This window comes from Lontra canadensis, unplaced genomic scaffold (genome assembly GCF_010015895.1).
Source record: "Lontra canadensis isolate GAN:19392208 unplaced genomic scaffold, GSC_riverotter_1.0 scaffold15, whole genome shotgun sequence".
In the NCBI taxonomy this organism is placed as follows: Eukaryota; Metazoa; Chordata; class Mammalia; order Carnivora; family Mustelidae; genus Lontra; species Lontra canadensis.
In genome coordinates this window covers 9546720-9561225 of record NW_022631009.1, presented here as the reverse complement: position 1 = coordinate 9561225, position 14506 = coordinate 9546720, and the positions used below count along the sequence as shown (strand labels likewise).

The following is a 14506-nucleotide window of genomic DNA, read 5'->3' as shown; positions in this document are numbered from 1 at the left end:
ACAAGACAGAAGAAAGAGAAATTAAGGAGTCCATCCCATTTACAATTGCACCCAAAACTATAAGATACCTAGGAATAAACCTAACCAAAGAGACTAAGAATCTATACACAGAAAACTATAAAGTACTCATGAAAGAAATTGAGGAAGACACAAAGAAATGGAAAAATGTTCCATGCTCCTGGATTGGAAGAACAAATATTGTGAAAATGTCTATGCTACCTAAAGCAATCTACACATTTAATGCAATTCCTATCAAAGTACCATCCATTTTTTTCAAAGAAATGGAACAAATAATCCTAAAATGTATATGGAACCAGAAAAGACCGCGAATAGCCAAAGAAATATTGAAAAAGAAAGCCAAAGTTGGTGGCATCACAATTCCGGACTTCAAGCTCTATTACAAAGCTGTCATCTTCAAGACAGCATGGTACTGGCACAAAAACAGACACATAGATCAATGGAACAGAATAGAGAGCCCAGAAAGAGACCCTCAACTCTATGGTCAACTAATCTTTGACAAAGCAGGAAAGAATGTTCAATGGAAAAAAGACAGCCTCTTCAATAAATGGTGTTGGGAAAATTGGATAGCCACATGCAGAAAAATGAAATTGGATCATTTCCTTACACCACACACGAAAATAGACTCAAAATGGATGAAGGACCTCAATGTGAGAAAGGAATCCATCCAAATCCTTGAGAAGAACACAGGCAGCAACCTCTTTGACCTCAACCTCAGCAACATCTTCCTAGGAACATCGCCAAAGGCAAGGGAAGCAAGGGCAAAAATGAACTATTGGGATTTTATCAAGATTAAAAGCTTTTGCACAGCAAAGGAAACAGTTAACAAAACCAAAAGACAACTGACAGAATGGGAGAAGATATTTGCAAACGACATATCAGATAAAGGGCTAGTGTCCAGAATCTATAAAGAACTTAGCAAACTCAACACCCAAAGAACAAATAATCCAATCAAGAAATGGGCAGAAGACATGAACAGACATTTCTGCAAAGAAGACATCCAGATGGCCAACAGACACATGAAAAAGTGCTCCATATCACTCGGCATCAGGGAAATACAAATCAAAACCACAATGAGATACCACCTCACACCAGTCAGAATGGCTAAAATTAACAAGTCAGGAAATGACAGATGCTGGCGAGGATGCGGAGAAAGGGGAACCCTCCTACACTGTTGGTGGGAATGCAAGCTGGTGCAACCACTCTGGAAAACAGCATGGAGGTTCCTCAAAATGTTGAAAATAGAACTACCCTATGACCCAGCAATTGCACTGCTGGGTATTTACCCTAAAGATACAAACGTAGTGATCCAAAGGGGCACGTGCACCCGAATGTTTATAGCAGCAATGTCTACAACAGCCAAACTATGGAAAGAACCTAGATGTCCATCAACAGACGAATGGATAAAGAAGAAGTGGTATATTTACACAATGGAATACTATGCAGCCATCAAAAGAAATGAAATCTTGCCATTTGCGACGACGTGGATGGAACTAGAGGGTATCATGCTTAGCGAAATAAGTCAATCGGAGAAAGACAACTATCATATGATCTCCCTGATATGAGAGAGAGGAGATGCAACATGGGGGGGTTAAGGGGGTAGGAGAAGAGTAAATGAAGCAAGATGGGATTGGGAGGGAGATAAACCATAAGTGACTCTTAATCTCACAAAACAAACTGAGGGTTGCTGGAGGGAGGGGGGTTGGGGGAGGGGGGCTGGGGTTATGGACATTGGGGAGGGTAGGTGCTATGGCGAGTGCTGTGAAGTGTGTAAACCTGGCGATTCACAGACCTGTACCCCTGGGGAAAAAAATATATTATATGTTTATAAAATATAAAATTAAAAAAAAAAAAGAATAAAAAAATTTTTGAATCCAAAAAAAAAAAAAAAAAGTTTGTCTCTGAAAAAATTATTCTGTATAAAAATGTGCTTGGAAAACAAATTTCCATTTGTTTCCCTGTGGAGATTATACTTCTGCAGAGGTATAAATAAGAGCTAAGATTTTTTTTTAATATTATGTGATAAATATTGTGTTAAATGTTTTATGCTTAATATAATTCCATTAATGACATTTAATCCTATGGAGGAAATACGCTAAGTATAAACACAAATAGTCTGCCTTTACTACATCCTTTTGGGGGGGGCAGGAAGGGGAAGTTTAATTAATCCTCACATTATGCACAGGTAGAATTAAGTTAGTCCTTATATTGTGCACATAGTAGAAGTTCTGAGATGCTTTCAGTAATAACTCTTTTTAAATCATCATGTTCTTTATAGAAGTCATGAAAGAACTTTGGTTTACTATGAAATACCTAGTTACATGTCACACAGATTCTAAAGTATGCATGCTATAGAAATGCTTTTAAGGAATCTTGCCATATTTAAATATCAGCCAACCAGGCATTTGAATGACTTCTCAGTGGAGTGTTCTGTTGCTTTTCAGAAAGCTGCATGTCCACAGGGGGCTCCCGTGATCATTCCAGTGGTTCTGAACAAGGCTAGAGTACATTCACAGGACTTGTTTAGACTTCAGCAAATCCTGATGAGTATTTCTACTCCTGCTTACTCTTTATTGTTTTTTCCCCAAGGTGCTCAGGATTTTAAAAGATAGGAAAGAAGATAAAAAGGAGAAAGTGGGAGGGAAAGAGGGAACTAATTCACCAACTGAAATTTACTTCTAACTGTAAGCCAGAAAAGACAGCTTCGTGACCTTGGGCTTTGTTCTTTAATCCATAAGGCAAGTTTAGTGTCAGTGCATATTTAGAAGCTCCAGGAAATACTGAAGTAGTATTTAAATTTTTCGTCAAACTATTCATGTGTATTTCCTTTCATGGATGTTTCTATCTTTCCTCAGAATCTTAGAGAGTCTCACAAGTAATAAAGGCTTAAGAAGTACTAAATTGGAGTCTTCCATATTTCAGCATACCTTCGAGTCATAGGTTCAAATCTCTGAATTGATGAACTAATAATCATCTAAAATTATCAGATGACCAAACTGAACACAATTATAGGAGCCTTGCAAAAAAACCAAAATTGTGCTTTGTGCCTTCTGACTTCTTTAGAAAGAATGCTCCTTAATGGACACTGAGGTCATGATATAGTTATAAACTTATATACATAAATTATGTTTAATCATAATCTAAAAAAATCCACATAAAACATCTTTTGTGTAGATATAGATTTACTTCCCACTTGTAAGAAAAAAATGCATATAAATTCCTATCTGTGGTAAGTATAATTTCTTAGCCACGATACTTACGTATGCACTCAGGCTGAATTCCACTCCACGTGAGGTCAGGAAGGCAAGTGCGTGTTGTAGACCCTTGGAGAAGGTGTCCTTTTTTGCAATGGAACTGCACAACACTTCCTACCTATAGCAAATTACAGAGAAACATACCAATGCAGCTTCAAATATGGCAACAAATAGAAAAAAACCTTGGATGAGAAAATGCTTTCAAAAGAAATTCTTCATGGCAGAAGCTAGAAGGAAAATATATTTAAAACAGATTTAAAATAAAATTGGGAGGAAATCAAGACTGAAGAAAAAACATCTCTCTCTCTCTCTCTCTCTCTCTATATATATATATATATATATATATCACCATCAAATATCTGAGTGTTCAATGGATGCATAGGGGCCTTTTCCACATCAGTTTGAAGAAAATATGGGAGATACCAAAAGGCCAATGAGTTCATCTAAACATAAGACAGACAGGTAGATTGTTAAATAAAGATAAATAAATAAAGATGGATGAAGACAGAGAAAAAAGATAACAACATAAGAGGCAAATGAATATGGAAGACAGTAAATGCAGTATGAGATTAGAATCAAAGGCATTTAGATGCAAAGGTTGTGATTGTAACAAATAAATGCTGGAAGACATGCAATTTGAGCTAAGCTTTTAAGGATGTGAATTTTGATAAATGCACAGAACATGGTTTTCAAAGTGAGGTCCCCAGACCGGTAACCTCAGCATCATTAGGAACTTTTTTAGAAATGCATGTTTTGGGAACTTATCCCAGACCCACTGAATCAGAAACTCTGAATGGGGACCAGCAGTCTGTGTTTTAACAAGCCCTCCAGGGTTTGTTAAATGAACAACAAAGTTTGAGAACAACTGATATAAAAGTAGAAAAGATAAGAACATGGTGAGAAAATGTATGAAGGTTAAAATACGTGTCATATAGTTTAGAGAAAAGTACATTTGATTGGTTGGCATGAAGAGTTCACACAGTGATCTGGGACTTTAGGGGTTTGGGGGAGGGTAAAGTGGGAAGCAGTGAGCTACAACAACAAAAAGAAAGTAGACCCCAGAGTAATGTGTATGTGGCTTTAACTCTGAAACTGATCTTGCTTGAATAAGTTATACCCCCTCTTGGGAGACTTAATTTATAAATAAAGATGAAAATATTACTTGTCTTGAGATTTGTCTTAAGCATTAAATGAAATAGGACATATAATCTGCTCAGTTCAGGGATGGCACATAGGTTTTAAATAAATTCCAACTTTAATTATTAAGTCAAAGATAAATATAGGAACAGTTTCTGAAGGGTCTCAAATGGCAGGCTATGGCATTTGAAATCGTTTTTTAATGAAAACATAAAGTTACTAAAGCTCTCAGAGAAAGTAAAATTTGTGTTGAAAATTAAATTGGCCACTGTATAAAGAAACTACTAAACAAAAAGAATGACCAGCAGTAATTATAATCATGAAGCCAGCACTACCATATTATATTTGAAAGAATAAAAGCTGAATTAACCTGTGGCAGTAGACTTGGGAAGGATGTTGTTTACTCAAACTACGATTACAAGAAGAAATCATCAGGGTTTATTAAATGATTACTGCTGGAGGACAAGGTGAGGAATATTTAGTGTCTTCCATCTCAGCCTTCCCCAGCAACTAGAGGCTGAGAATGATCAGTAATCCTCTTAGCACATTTCACAAATACCCTGTTTCCTTCCTTCTCAGTTAGTTCCTACTCCCATCTCCCACAGCAGTAGGAGACTAAGCTTAAAGTGACAGAATTGGACCCAAGATTCCATTTGGACCTTGAAAGTGGCTAAATGCTACTATTTCTCATATTCTCATTATTACCCAGAGCTATGCTATACCACAGACTCTCCATTCCAACTGTCACTCTCTGATAGCAACCTTTATTCTTCCAGTTATTTTACATTGTGTCTTCCAAGACACCCTCATGATAGCTTTGAGGAGATCTCTTATGCCCTTGACAACCCATTTTGCCCAGGGCCACTACACCGTTCAACTCCAGGATCTCTGTTCACCCTGTATTCAACATAAACGAAATCCTTCAAATTGTGCTCCAGGGCACACAGTTCACATACTCTGAAGTTATGCAATATGGCGTTGTATGTTTTGGTTTTCTCATATGGACTAGATTATATGACTGATCATGTAAACTTGGCAGTTCTGTTCTTCAGTCAAACCAGTTTTACAAAACCCATTACCTCTACCAATCCAGCAATCCTACTTTACTGTAGACCTCAGTTAATGGTTGCCATCTTCTACCCATAAATCTCCATGCATTCATTTACCACCAGATATTGATCATTTTACTTCCTAAATCTTAAACTGTCCCCCTCTGTCTCTCCACTTATATGTCCCGCTTTAGTCCTCAATATCTTTTCTACAGGTTTGGTTCTCAAATTTTAGCAGATATCATAACCAGGAGGACTTACCAGAATACAGATAGATGAGCCTCCCTTGAAAGTTTTTGACCGGGTAGATCTAGGGGACACTATTTCCAACAAGTTCTTAAATCATACTGCTGCTGCTTGGTCAGCAACGACATTTTGAGAACTACTGTCATAATTATAATAATCATAATTATAGTTATGATAATCCTCTAACTTGTTTCCATTATTCCAGTGTTGAACACATTAAATTTATTTTCCATATAAAGTCAGAGTGATCAAAATAAATAAAATCTTTAAATCTTTAAAAAAAAAAAAAAAGAAGGGGCACCTGAGTGGCTCAGTACATTGAGCCCCTGCCTTTGGATCAGGTCATGATCTCAGGGTCCTGGGATCGAGCCCCAAGTTGGGCTCTCTGCTTGGCGGGGAGCCTGTTCCCCCCTCCTCTCTGCCTGTCTCTCTGCCTACTTGTGAACTCTGTCTGTCAAATAAAGTCAGAGTGATCTACATGGAAGTATGACCTTAGCATTCTCCTTCTTAAAATATTTACTATGATAAAATTACATTATGTTAACTTGACAGATAAAAGCCCCTATAACCTGACCATGGGCCATCTCTCTCACTTCATCACTGACCATTTACTTTTACTCAAATTGTGCTTATATATTACTGAATTTTTGTAATGCCCTTATGCATGCATATTTTCATGTTGTTTACCCTGCATAGAATGTCTTTCCCTACTTTTTTTTTCCCCCTAGATCTTACCCTAAAAGATTTAGCTTAGACATTTCTAGAAAGGCTTCCCTACAGCAACAGATTGGGAGAACTTTCTTTTATGTGCTCCCTTAGCAACTTTCAAAGTTGCCAATGTTATCATCTATCCTATGAAATCACCCACATATCAGAGGTTAGTTTCTCTAGACTAGGGACTATGTTACCCGTGTGCACAAAGAACTCTTGAAAATCTTAGATCTACTGAAGGAATGAGGATGAATAATTTAGTGACAAATGACAAAAATCATTTGATTACTTAAAAAGATTTAACGTGTCTATAGTTTCTTTCTTCCTTCTTCCCTCCCCCCCTTCCTTTTCTTTCTTTCTTTCTTTCTTTCTTTCTTTCTTTCTTTCTCTCTCTCTCTCTCTCTTTTTCTTTCTTTCTTTCTTTCTTCCTTTCTTTCTTTCTTTCTTTATGTAGTTAGAGAACCCAGTTTACTTGAGAACAGTAGAAAAGACCAGGTAGTATCTTAATTTCCTTAAGACAAGTTTTCTCCTCATAGGCATTCTGGAATCTTTGGGTTTGTGGGTCAAAGGACCAGACTGTTTTAATAGACAGGCCCATATTCAGTGCTGTCTGTATACCTCATATTTCAGTGGTCACCTGTCCTACAGAACATTGAACTTGTTCCCCAAATTTAGTATAAAGGGTAGTTTGAAAAAGAGGTCAAACGTGCCCAAGCTTCTAAACTTCCAGGCATATCTTATAAAATAGCATTTATCATTCATTTTACCAACTCTCTTTGCTAAATAAAGGACCCAAAAGGATAAGAGTTAACTGCCAGTGTTAGGTGAGGCTCCTCTTCTCTCCTCAAATCAATTTATTTGCAATCCCTAGCAATCACTGAGAAACAAGGTAGGCAAGAGCTTAATCCAGTATAGTACGGCCACCAATAAAAGGTTTTTCTTTCCGATCAACCTACATCCAGATAGAGGGTGCTCTAAAGAGCTGTTTCCTGCACGATTTGTGTCCTCAGTCATAATCCAGAGGATTCTGAGAAGCTGTAGCAATAAGCAGGCACAGATTCAAGTCCTGGCTTTATCTCCGTCATGGAAAGGGACTGTACGTCATGGGGCAGAGCCTTATTCCCTGTACACCACCTGGACAGAGCCCAGGGAGAGTGACTTCCCAGGAATATCCACATTGGTACACGTCTATAGTTTCTTAAGAAGAGTGATATCCCAACCGTACTTTACATAGGAAGCTAAATCTGTTTATTCTTTGAAGGGTACATTTGGGCTATTTCATTAAGACTTGATGTTAGTAAGATATAAGAAATATGTTGGACTACATAGCCTTTTTTTTTCACTTGTAAGATTTTTTTTCCTTATTTATTTCTGTAAACTTTTCTGAAGTCATCATAAATACTGCTTTAGATATTAATCAGATGCCAGAGAAGTAAGATCTATTTAAATGTGTTTTATCTATTTTTTCAAGTTCACAAATAACTATGTACTAACTATTTTTGTCAGAGTCACAAATACTTATACTAAATATCTAATATATGTAGAAATTAACAAATTTAATAAATGATTAATTTTTTGTTCAGTGTTTATTATAGTTAAATCAATTAGCAAAAATTTCTCCAAATATCAGTGGATTAATAAATGCCTTTCCAGTTATAAGACCACTTAATATTATGTTTTACATATAGTTGTTCATCCTTTCCAACTTGTGATAAGAGGTCCTTCTGATTCTAAATTAGCTTCTAACATGCATAATATAATTTGATTATATTTGTACAAATATTTGAAAATATTTGTAGAAACAAATAGTTTTCCTTTATCTAATTCAAAAAATTTGTGGAAAATAATTCATGTACAATTTCCCACCAATAATTACCAATAAAATTGCTCTGTTTATATAACTAATTATATATAATGCAAAAATATTCAATATTATTTTTATATCAGGAATTAAAATTTCTCTATTTTCTTTTAACTGCAGCCAGTGTTTGAATAAAAATCACTTTAAGTTGGACCCAATTAGTGTGTTTTGTGCAAAAGCATTATAAAATTATAAGACATGTCTATTTAGTAAATATAATTTATCTTTTTAAACTACTTATTTTTTTATTTCTTTATTTTAAATGTTATATCTCAGTTCCTAAACCATGAAGCTTAGATAGCTAATCAAGGCATAATACACATTTTGTATAAATTTAGAATATTCTAAGTAAGATCTTTCTCTTTCATGATATTTCATAGCAAATGACTTTTGCTTTCCTAGAATTTTCATCATTGTATTTATGTGTGTCTGACTTTTAACATCACATATAAAATATATTTAATATATATTTATGTAGCATACATATATTTTATGTATATATATAAAACTAAGAATTCCCAATTTATATACTTCCTCTGTAGTATATTTTAACAACCATTTTTTATTTGTATTTTTTACTATGTGTTTACACTAAACATTTTACCCAAGAAAAAATGAAGTAGCTTCTAATAAAAGGCATACATAGAGTTTTATTATTAAAACAATGTAGAAAGGCAGGATCATAAAATTGAAGGGAGAAAACATACGCTTAAGATAAGATGCAAGGAAATTTCACTGAGCATCAATATCAGCCCTGAGGTTCCTGGCTTAGAAAAATTAAGTTTTAAGATATCCTATGAGTTTATATTAAAAATTATCATATTTTAATTAAGAACACTTGATTTATGTTTTAAAATTCATGTCATGGTCATCATTTAAAAGCAATAAATCACTATGTGGCATATTTGTCCCATTTAATGTACTTATGTACTAATTGAGATTATAATCTGAAAATCATACATCATCACCATCTTTATTTTGGTAGTGCTAAAAATCTTACTCTTCAATGTCTTGGCATTATAGATCTAGAGTCAGATTAAAAACATTTCATAACTATAATAACTTTAATGTAACATACCCTAACTCCTAATGATGTGTCCTCCAAACTCACAGCTCAATTTAAAGAATGATACAGCAGTCAGTGAAATACGTGTGTCTGGCATTTACTCCATAATTAATCTAGATGTTGGATCAATCATTTTGACAGCTACTTCCTTCACTACCAATCTATCTTTAGCCAAACATTATTCCAGCTTACAATATTTTGGATATAACAGAAATTACGTTGAGTACTTTTTTCAAAATGAGAGTTTTGTCATCTCTAGCAACAGGTAATAATATCTATGTCCAAAAATCTATGATATAAATCTATATAGAAAAAGAGTGAATAAACATATTAAAGAAAAAAATCAAGAAAATGATTTGAGTGCTTGTGTAATTCATAACCTTCCCCTTTCTCTTGTCCCTCTCAGAAGTCAAGTTCTTAACAGCTATAATTTTATTTAAGTCACTGTTGTCCACCTGATCAAATCAGATGTAGGTACAAAAGTTGAGACATTCTGATTCTCTCTCTAGAAATCTGGAACTGAGATTGAGACAATTAATTATTTTCTTTATGTGGCTGAAAGATAAATAGAAAAATGCAGCTTTTGTCATATATCCAATTTCCAAAAGAAAAAACAAAGTAGGCAAACATAGAGTAGTAGAAAAGACTGAGTCCTAGTGTCCAGTTGCTAGATCCTGGGCTTGATAGGTCTTTCCTAGATCCTTTTCCTTGGGGTCTTTGACAAACCTGCACATGGCTTATAATGCTTTTAGGCTTAAGCTATCTCAAATAGCTTCTCTTAACTTGCAAGCAAAAGTTTTTCTCAACCAATAAAAATGTTTTTTCCAGAATTCTATTTGGAATGTACCAATACATTAATTATCAGTTAGGATTATATAAACTTCTAAAATTTCCATTGGCTCCATATAGTTTTAGTAAATATATTTAGTATATATATACATATAAACACACAAACCAATCATATGCATGTAAGAAAGCTGAAGTCCCTAATTTAACATAATCAGTATATCATTTGCCCTTTTAAAAAAGACTAATGTAATTATATAAAGTTTATCATATTTGAAATTCTAGTCTATTCATAGTTATCTGAGTAGAATATGATGATCCAATGCATGTTTATTGTCAAATAATATACTTTTAGGGTTAGATTAACTTTGGGAGAACATTTTTCAATGGTTATGATAGAATTCTTATAATGCAGAATAAATGATTCTATTCATTTCATTGGACTGTACTAAATTCATTCTTACTCATTTCCATTCTCATTATTTCAAAGGGTATGTATTAGAAAGGACTCACACTCTTCAGAAAATCACCTGAGTTAGTGCACAAACACTAACCACAATTCTGTGTTCTCTCAGGATACTGTCACTGATTGCTTGGTCATTAAAGCCAAGTCACGTTCTGTTCCAGTTTCTTCATCTATATGATGAGGACTAATTCTCTTTAATGAGTTGTCCATTTTTCAGGATTTAGATCAATTGATAAAACATTTTATAAAGATATGAATCTAAATTTTTCTGAAAACACCAATATAATGGAGATTGAGACACCTTTTTTTATATTTTTGTATTATGTAGACAGCCCTGAGGCAAACCGGAAGAATTGGAAATGCTATCAAATCAATGTTCATACTGTGCCTGAACTGTAGATAAATGGAAACTATTTTTAGCAACAAAAATACGGCACCTTTGATGAATACTTTCTTTAGAAATGGATGTTTTTCAGGTTCCCACTGAATTTCACACGAAATAGTACAATTTAGAAAAGTCTGCAACACAAGGCAATTGGGTAATGAGTATATTGGCTATTTCCTCATGGAGTCAGTATGCACTTTTGCTCCCCTAAGGTCCCTGTAATGAAAAACTTGCTGAATCTCTACATAAAATCTAAATTAGAAAAAGAGAAAATAAGAAAGTCAGCTACACATGACTGGGCATGCTGAAGAATTCCAATGTAACAATCCAGCAATTGTGGATAAATTATTTTCTCAGAAATTTCCCATGTCAGTGGAAATGTTTAAAAATACTTTAGTATTATACACACATTATAAGATAAACATATTTTAGTCTAATTGCTTTGTTGAATAACCATATTTTTATATGTTTGCAAAATAACTTCTTTTATCTTTACTTTTCCTCACTCTCTCACATCCACCTTTAGAATTTATCCATTCATCCCCTCATTTCTTCTTACTTAACCCTCTCTTATGTTCTAGCTATTACTTACAGATTTTCCTATGCTCACAGCTGTCTTCAATTTTTCTTTTGTTTTATTGCTATGATCAGTTAGGCTCTTTTCTTAAACCATATTTTTCTTCTCCTAATTTCTTTTACTTCCAAGCTTTTGTTGCCTTTTACCTTTTTTTATACAGTTATGAATACAGATATAAGCATGTTTTCTGTTTCTGCCAACACAATTATATGCACATGAATCAAAGAAGCCTTTTGATCTAGTTTTATATTGAGTAGAAATATTTTTTAAAGTACTCACTTGAAAACCAAACGTATTGTTCTGAGATCCATGCCTTGGGACTCCTGGATTTTCACATGAGGTACGGGTGGGTTCTAAAAATGAAGATTATAAACATAATATTCCTTTAAAATTTGTAATGGTATTTAAATGTATATTTCTCACATATAAAACAATTTTGAGTGATCTGGAGCTTAATGAAAAGGACTATGGGTAATAATAAAGAGTATAAATCTAATAGCATCTTCCCATGGACAGAAGCCTGTTAATCTTATTCAGGTGTACTGTAATATACACAAATTATGCAATTCTTGAAATCTGAACCCTTTTAATATAAAGGTAGATAAAAAAGTTAAGGAAAAATTAAGCATATGAAAAAAGAACACAGATATAAAACGTTTGCTCAAGCACGTTGCTAAACTATAATCTCAGGTATATTCCCCTCAAGAAGTAAGAGTTTTTCCAGAAACAGGATTTAGTTATTTGCATTTGTCATGGACACCTGTAGGAGATTCAGGTATAAAAATGGTAAAATTAGTAGTGTCTGAGTTGACCAGTTTGATGGCAGATTATTTGGTTGATTTACCAAACATGGCAATTAATTTAAGACTATAGAAATGTGCTCAGAGCCATTTTGAAATCAATGTATCTTTTTTTTTTTTTTTTTTAAGTGATCTCCATGCCAAGCATGGAGCCCAGTGCAGGGCTTGCACTCAGGACCTTGAGCTCAAGACCTGAGTTGGGATCAAGAGTTGGATGCTTAGCTGACTGAGCCACCCAGGTGCCCCATTAATGTATCGTTTTTAAGAATTTTTGGAGCAAGTTTAATATCATTTCACTATAATTCATTAATCATAAGAATATATACAAATGTTAGTACTTAATGCTATTAATCTAAGAGCTTTTTTATTTTTCTATTTATTTTTAAACAAAGAAAGTTATTTTGAGTGTTCCTCTGGGAAGTTTTAAATGCTAAATACAACATCATATGTTTTAATAGTATTCATTTTCAGTGTCCTCTAATTGCTTCTATATTTTACATTTGTTTTTTCATATTTAACCAACTATAGTTTGTAGGACAGAGAAAATAACTAATACATACATACTAATGATACATTACTAGTATCTAGTAATTACAAAATCACCGAGAATAATCATCCTTTAATTAATATTACCTATGCAGTGAGGTGATGAACCACTCCAAGTGCCATCTGCTTGACATATTCTGGTGCTTGATCCCACTAATATGAAAGGAGAATTGCAGCTAAATGAAACCTCTGACTGGTATATAAAGCTTTTGCCTTCTCTTTTCCCTTGGGCAGGTATACCAGGGTCACCACAAAACTTTGCTGGAAATGAAAAGAAAGATATTTATAGCAAGGATTTAGGATTCATCAGAGTAAGAGTTTAGAAAAATGATGAAAGTAACTGGAATATTGAACTAAAGTGACATGTTATTCACTTTAATGTATCCCAAAGAAATTTTTTTAGGTTTTGTCTATGTAATAAATACTGAATGTACAAATCAGCATAATATTCGAAAAAAGTCCAATTGAGGTGCTTTCCATCTAGTAGACCACCTTAATAACTACAGGATTTTTTTGTATTTTTGTTGTTGTTTTGTATTGACCAGAATCAAACCACACATTTGTACAAATTGATTGTGAAGTTGGGATATACTTCTGAAAAGGCATGTGATTCGCAGAAAGCTCTGTCAGAAAGAGCCAGCCCATAATGATCTGGGGTGTACTCTCCAGAATGCTCTTTTTATATGTATATAACAGATACACTTATTTGTTCTGTTGTAATCTGTTGAACACTCAAGCTCATACCCCCAGTGTTTTGCTGTCTTCCTCTTTGTAATATGGTGAGGGATTTTCTAGTGTTTTTTAAAGATTAAAGAAGCCCAATAGAGTCCAATCTATACCAAACCAAGGAATCTCAATGTTCCAAAACTGTTGAAGATACCATCTTGACAGAATTTTTAAACAAATTGGATACATTATTTCATTCAACATATATTTCCTAACAACTAAAAGAACCTATTCTAAGAAGTTTTAGACACTTAAATTTATCGGTAAACAAACTAAGGTCCCTGCCCTTGTGGAATTTATGTATTTGTGAGGGAAACAAACAAAAATAAATAAATATAATAAGTAGAAAAGTAACATGTGGGAAGGTAGTGAGTCCCATGTGGAGAAATAGTATGGGAAGAAGGAGATATGGACTGTGTATGTTGGGTGTGATAAATAGTGAGGGCTGGGGTGGGTTTCAAACAAGGTGGCAAGGGCGTCCGTCACTGATGGAAGATCTGGAGGAAACAAAGCATTTAGCCATGCTAATAGCCAAGGGAGATCATTTAGGTAAGGAAATAGCACTGCCAAAGCCCTGTGCTGAAACATGTCCAACATGTTGAGGGAAAAATAAGGCTAGTGAAGCTGGAGTAGAATGAGCATGCCAAAGTATAAGGAATGAGATCAGATGGTTTCAAATCTAGTAGATAACCTAGACAATGATAACAGATGCTTTCAATTTGTTTGTTGTAGTAAAAACACATAACATATTTTTTATCATTTTAACCAATTTAAAGCATACTTGATTTTTTTTAAATTTGCAGATTTGGCACCTGAAAGGTTATGCCCCTAATAAGGCAAACAAACAGTAACATCCAAACATTTTTAAGTATAAATAT

The 14506-nt window shown here is 34.1% G+C and overlaps 1 protein-coding gene and 1 non-coding gene across 3 annotated transcripts in view; both read right to left on the bottom strand.

Annotated features, from left to right (window-relative positions):
* The window catches only part of CSMD3 (CUB and Sushi multiple domains 3), a 1221727-nt gene that overhangs the window by 23208 nt on the left and 1184013 nt on the right, over positions 1-14506 (bottom strand). For both annotated transcript variants that reach the window (XM_032858445.1, XM_032858446.1), the window contains 3 exons: positions 12990-13163; positions 11836-11909; positions 3279-3390 (listed from right to left, as the gene is read on the bottom strand). In XM_032858445.1, the coding sequence (XP_032714336.1) occupies positions 3279-3390; positions 11836-11909; positions 12990-13163 (360 nt within the window). The remainder of the gene's footprint in view (positions 1-3278; positions 3391-11835; positions 11910-12989; positions 13164-14506) is intronic.
* On the bottom strand, positions 7396-7596 carry LOC116868450. Its single transcript, XR_004382842.1, has one exon. It is a non-coding gene; the product is annotated as a small nucleolar RNA SNORA73 family (small nucleolar RNA).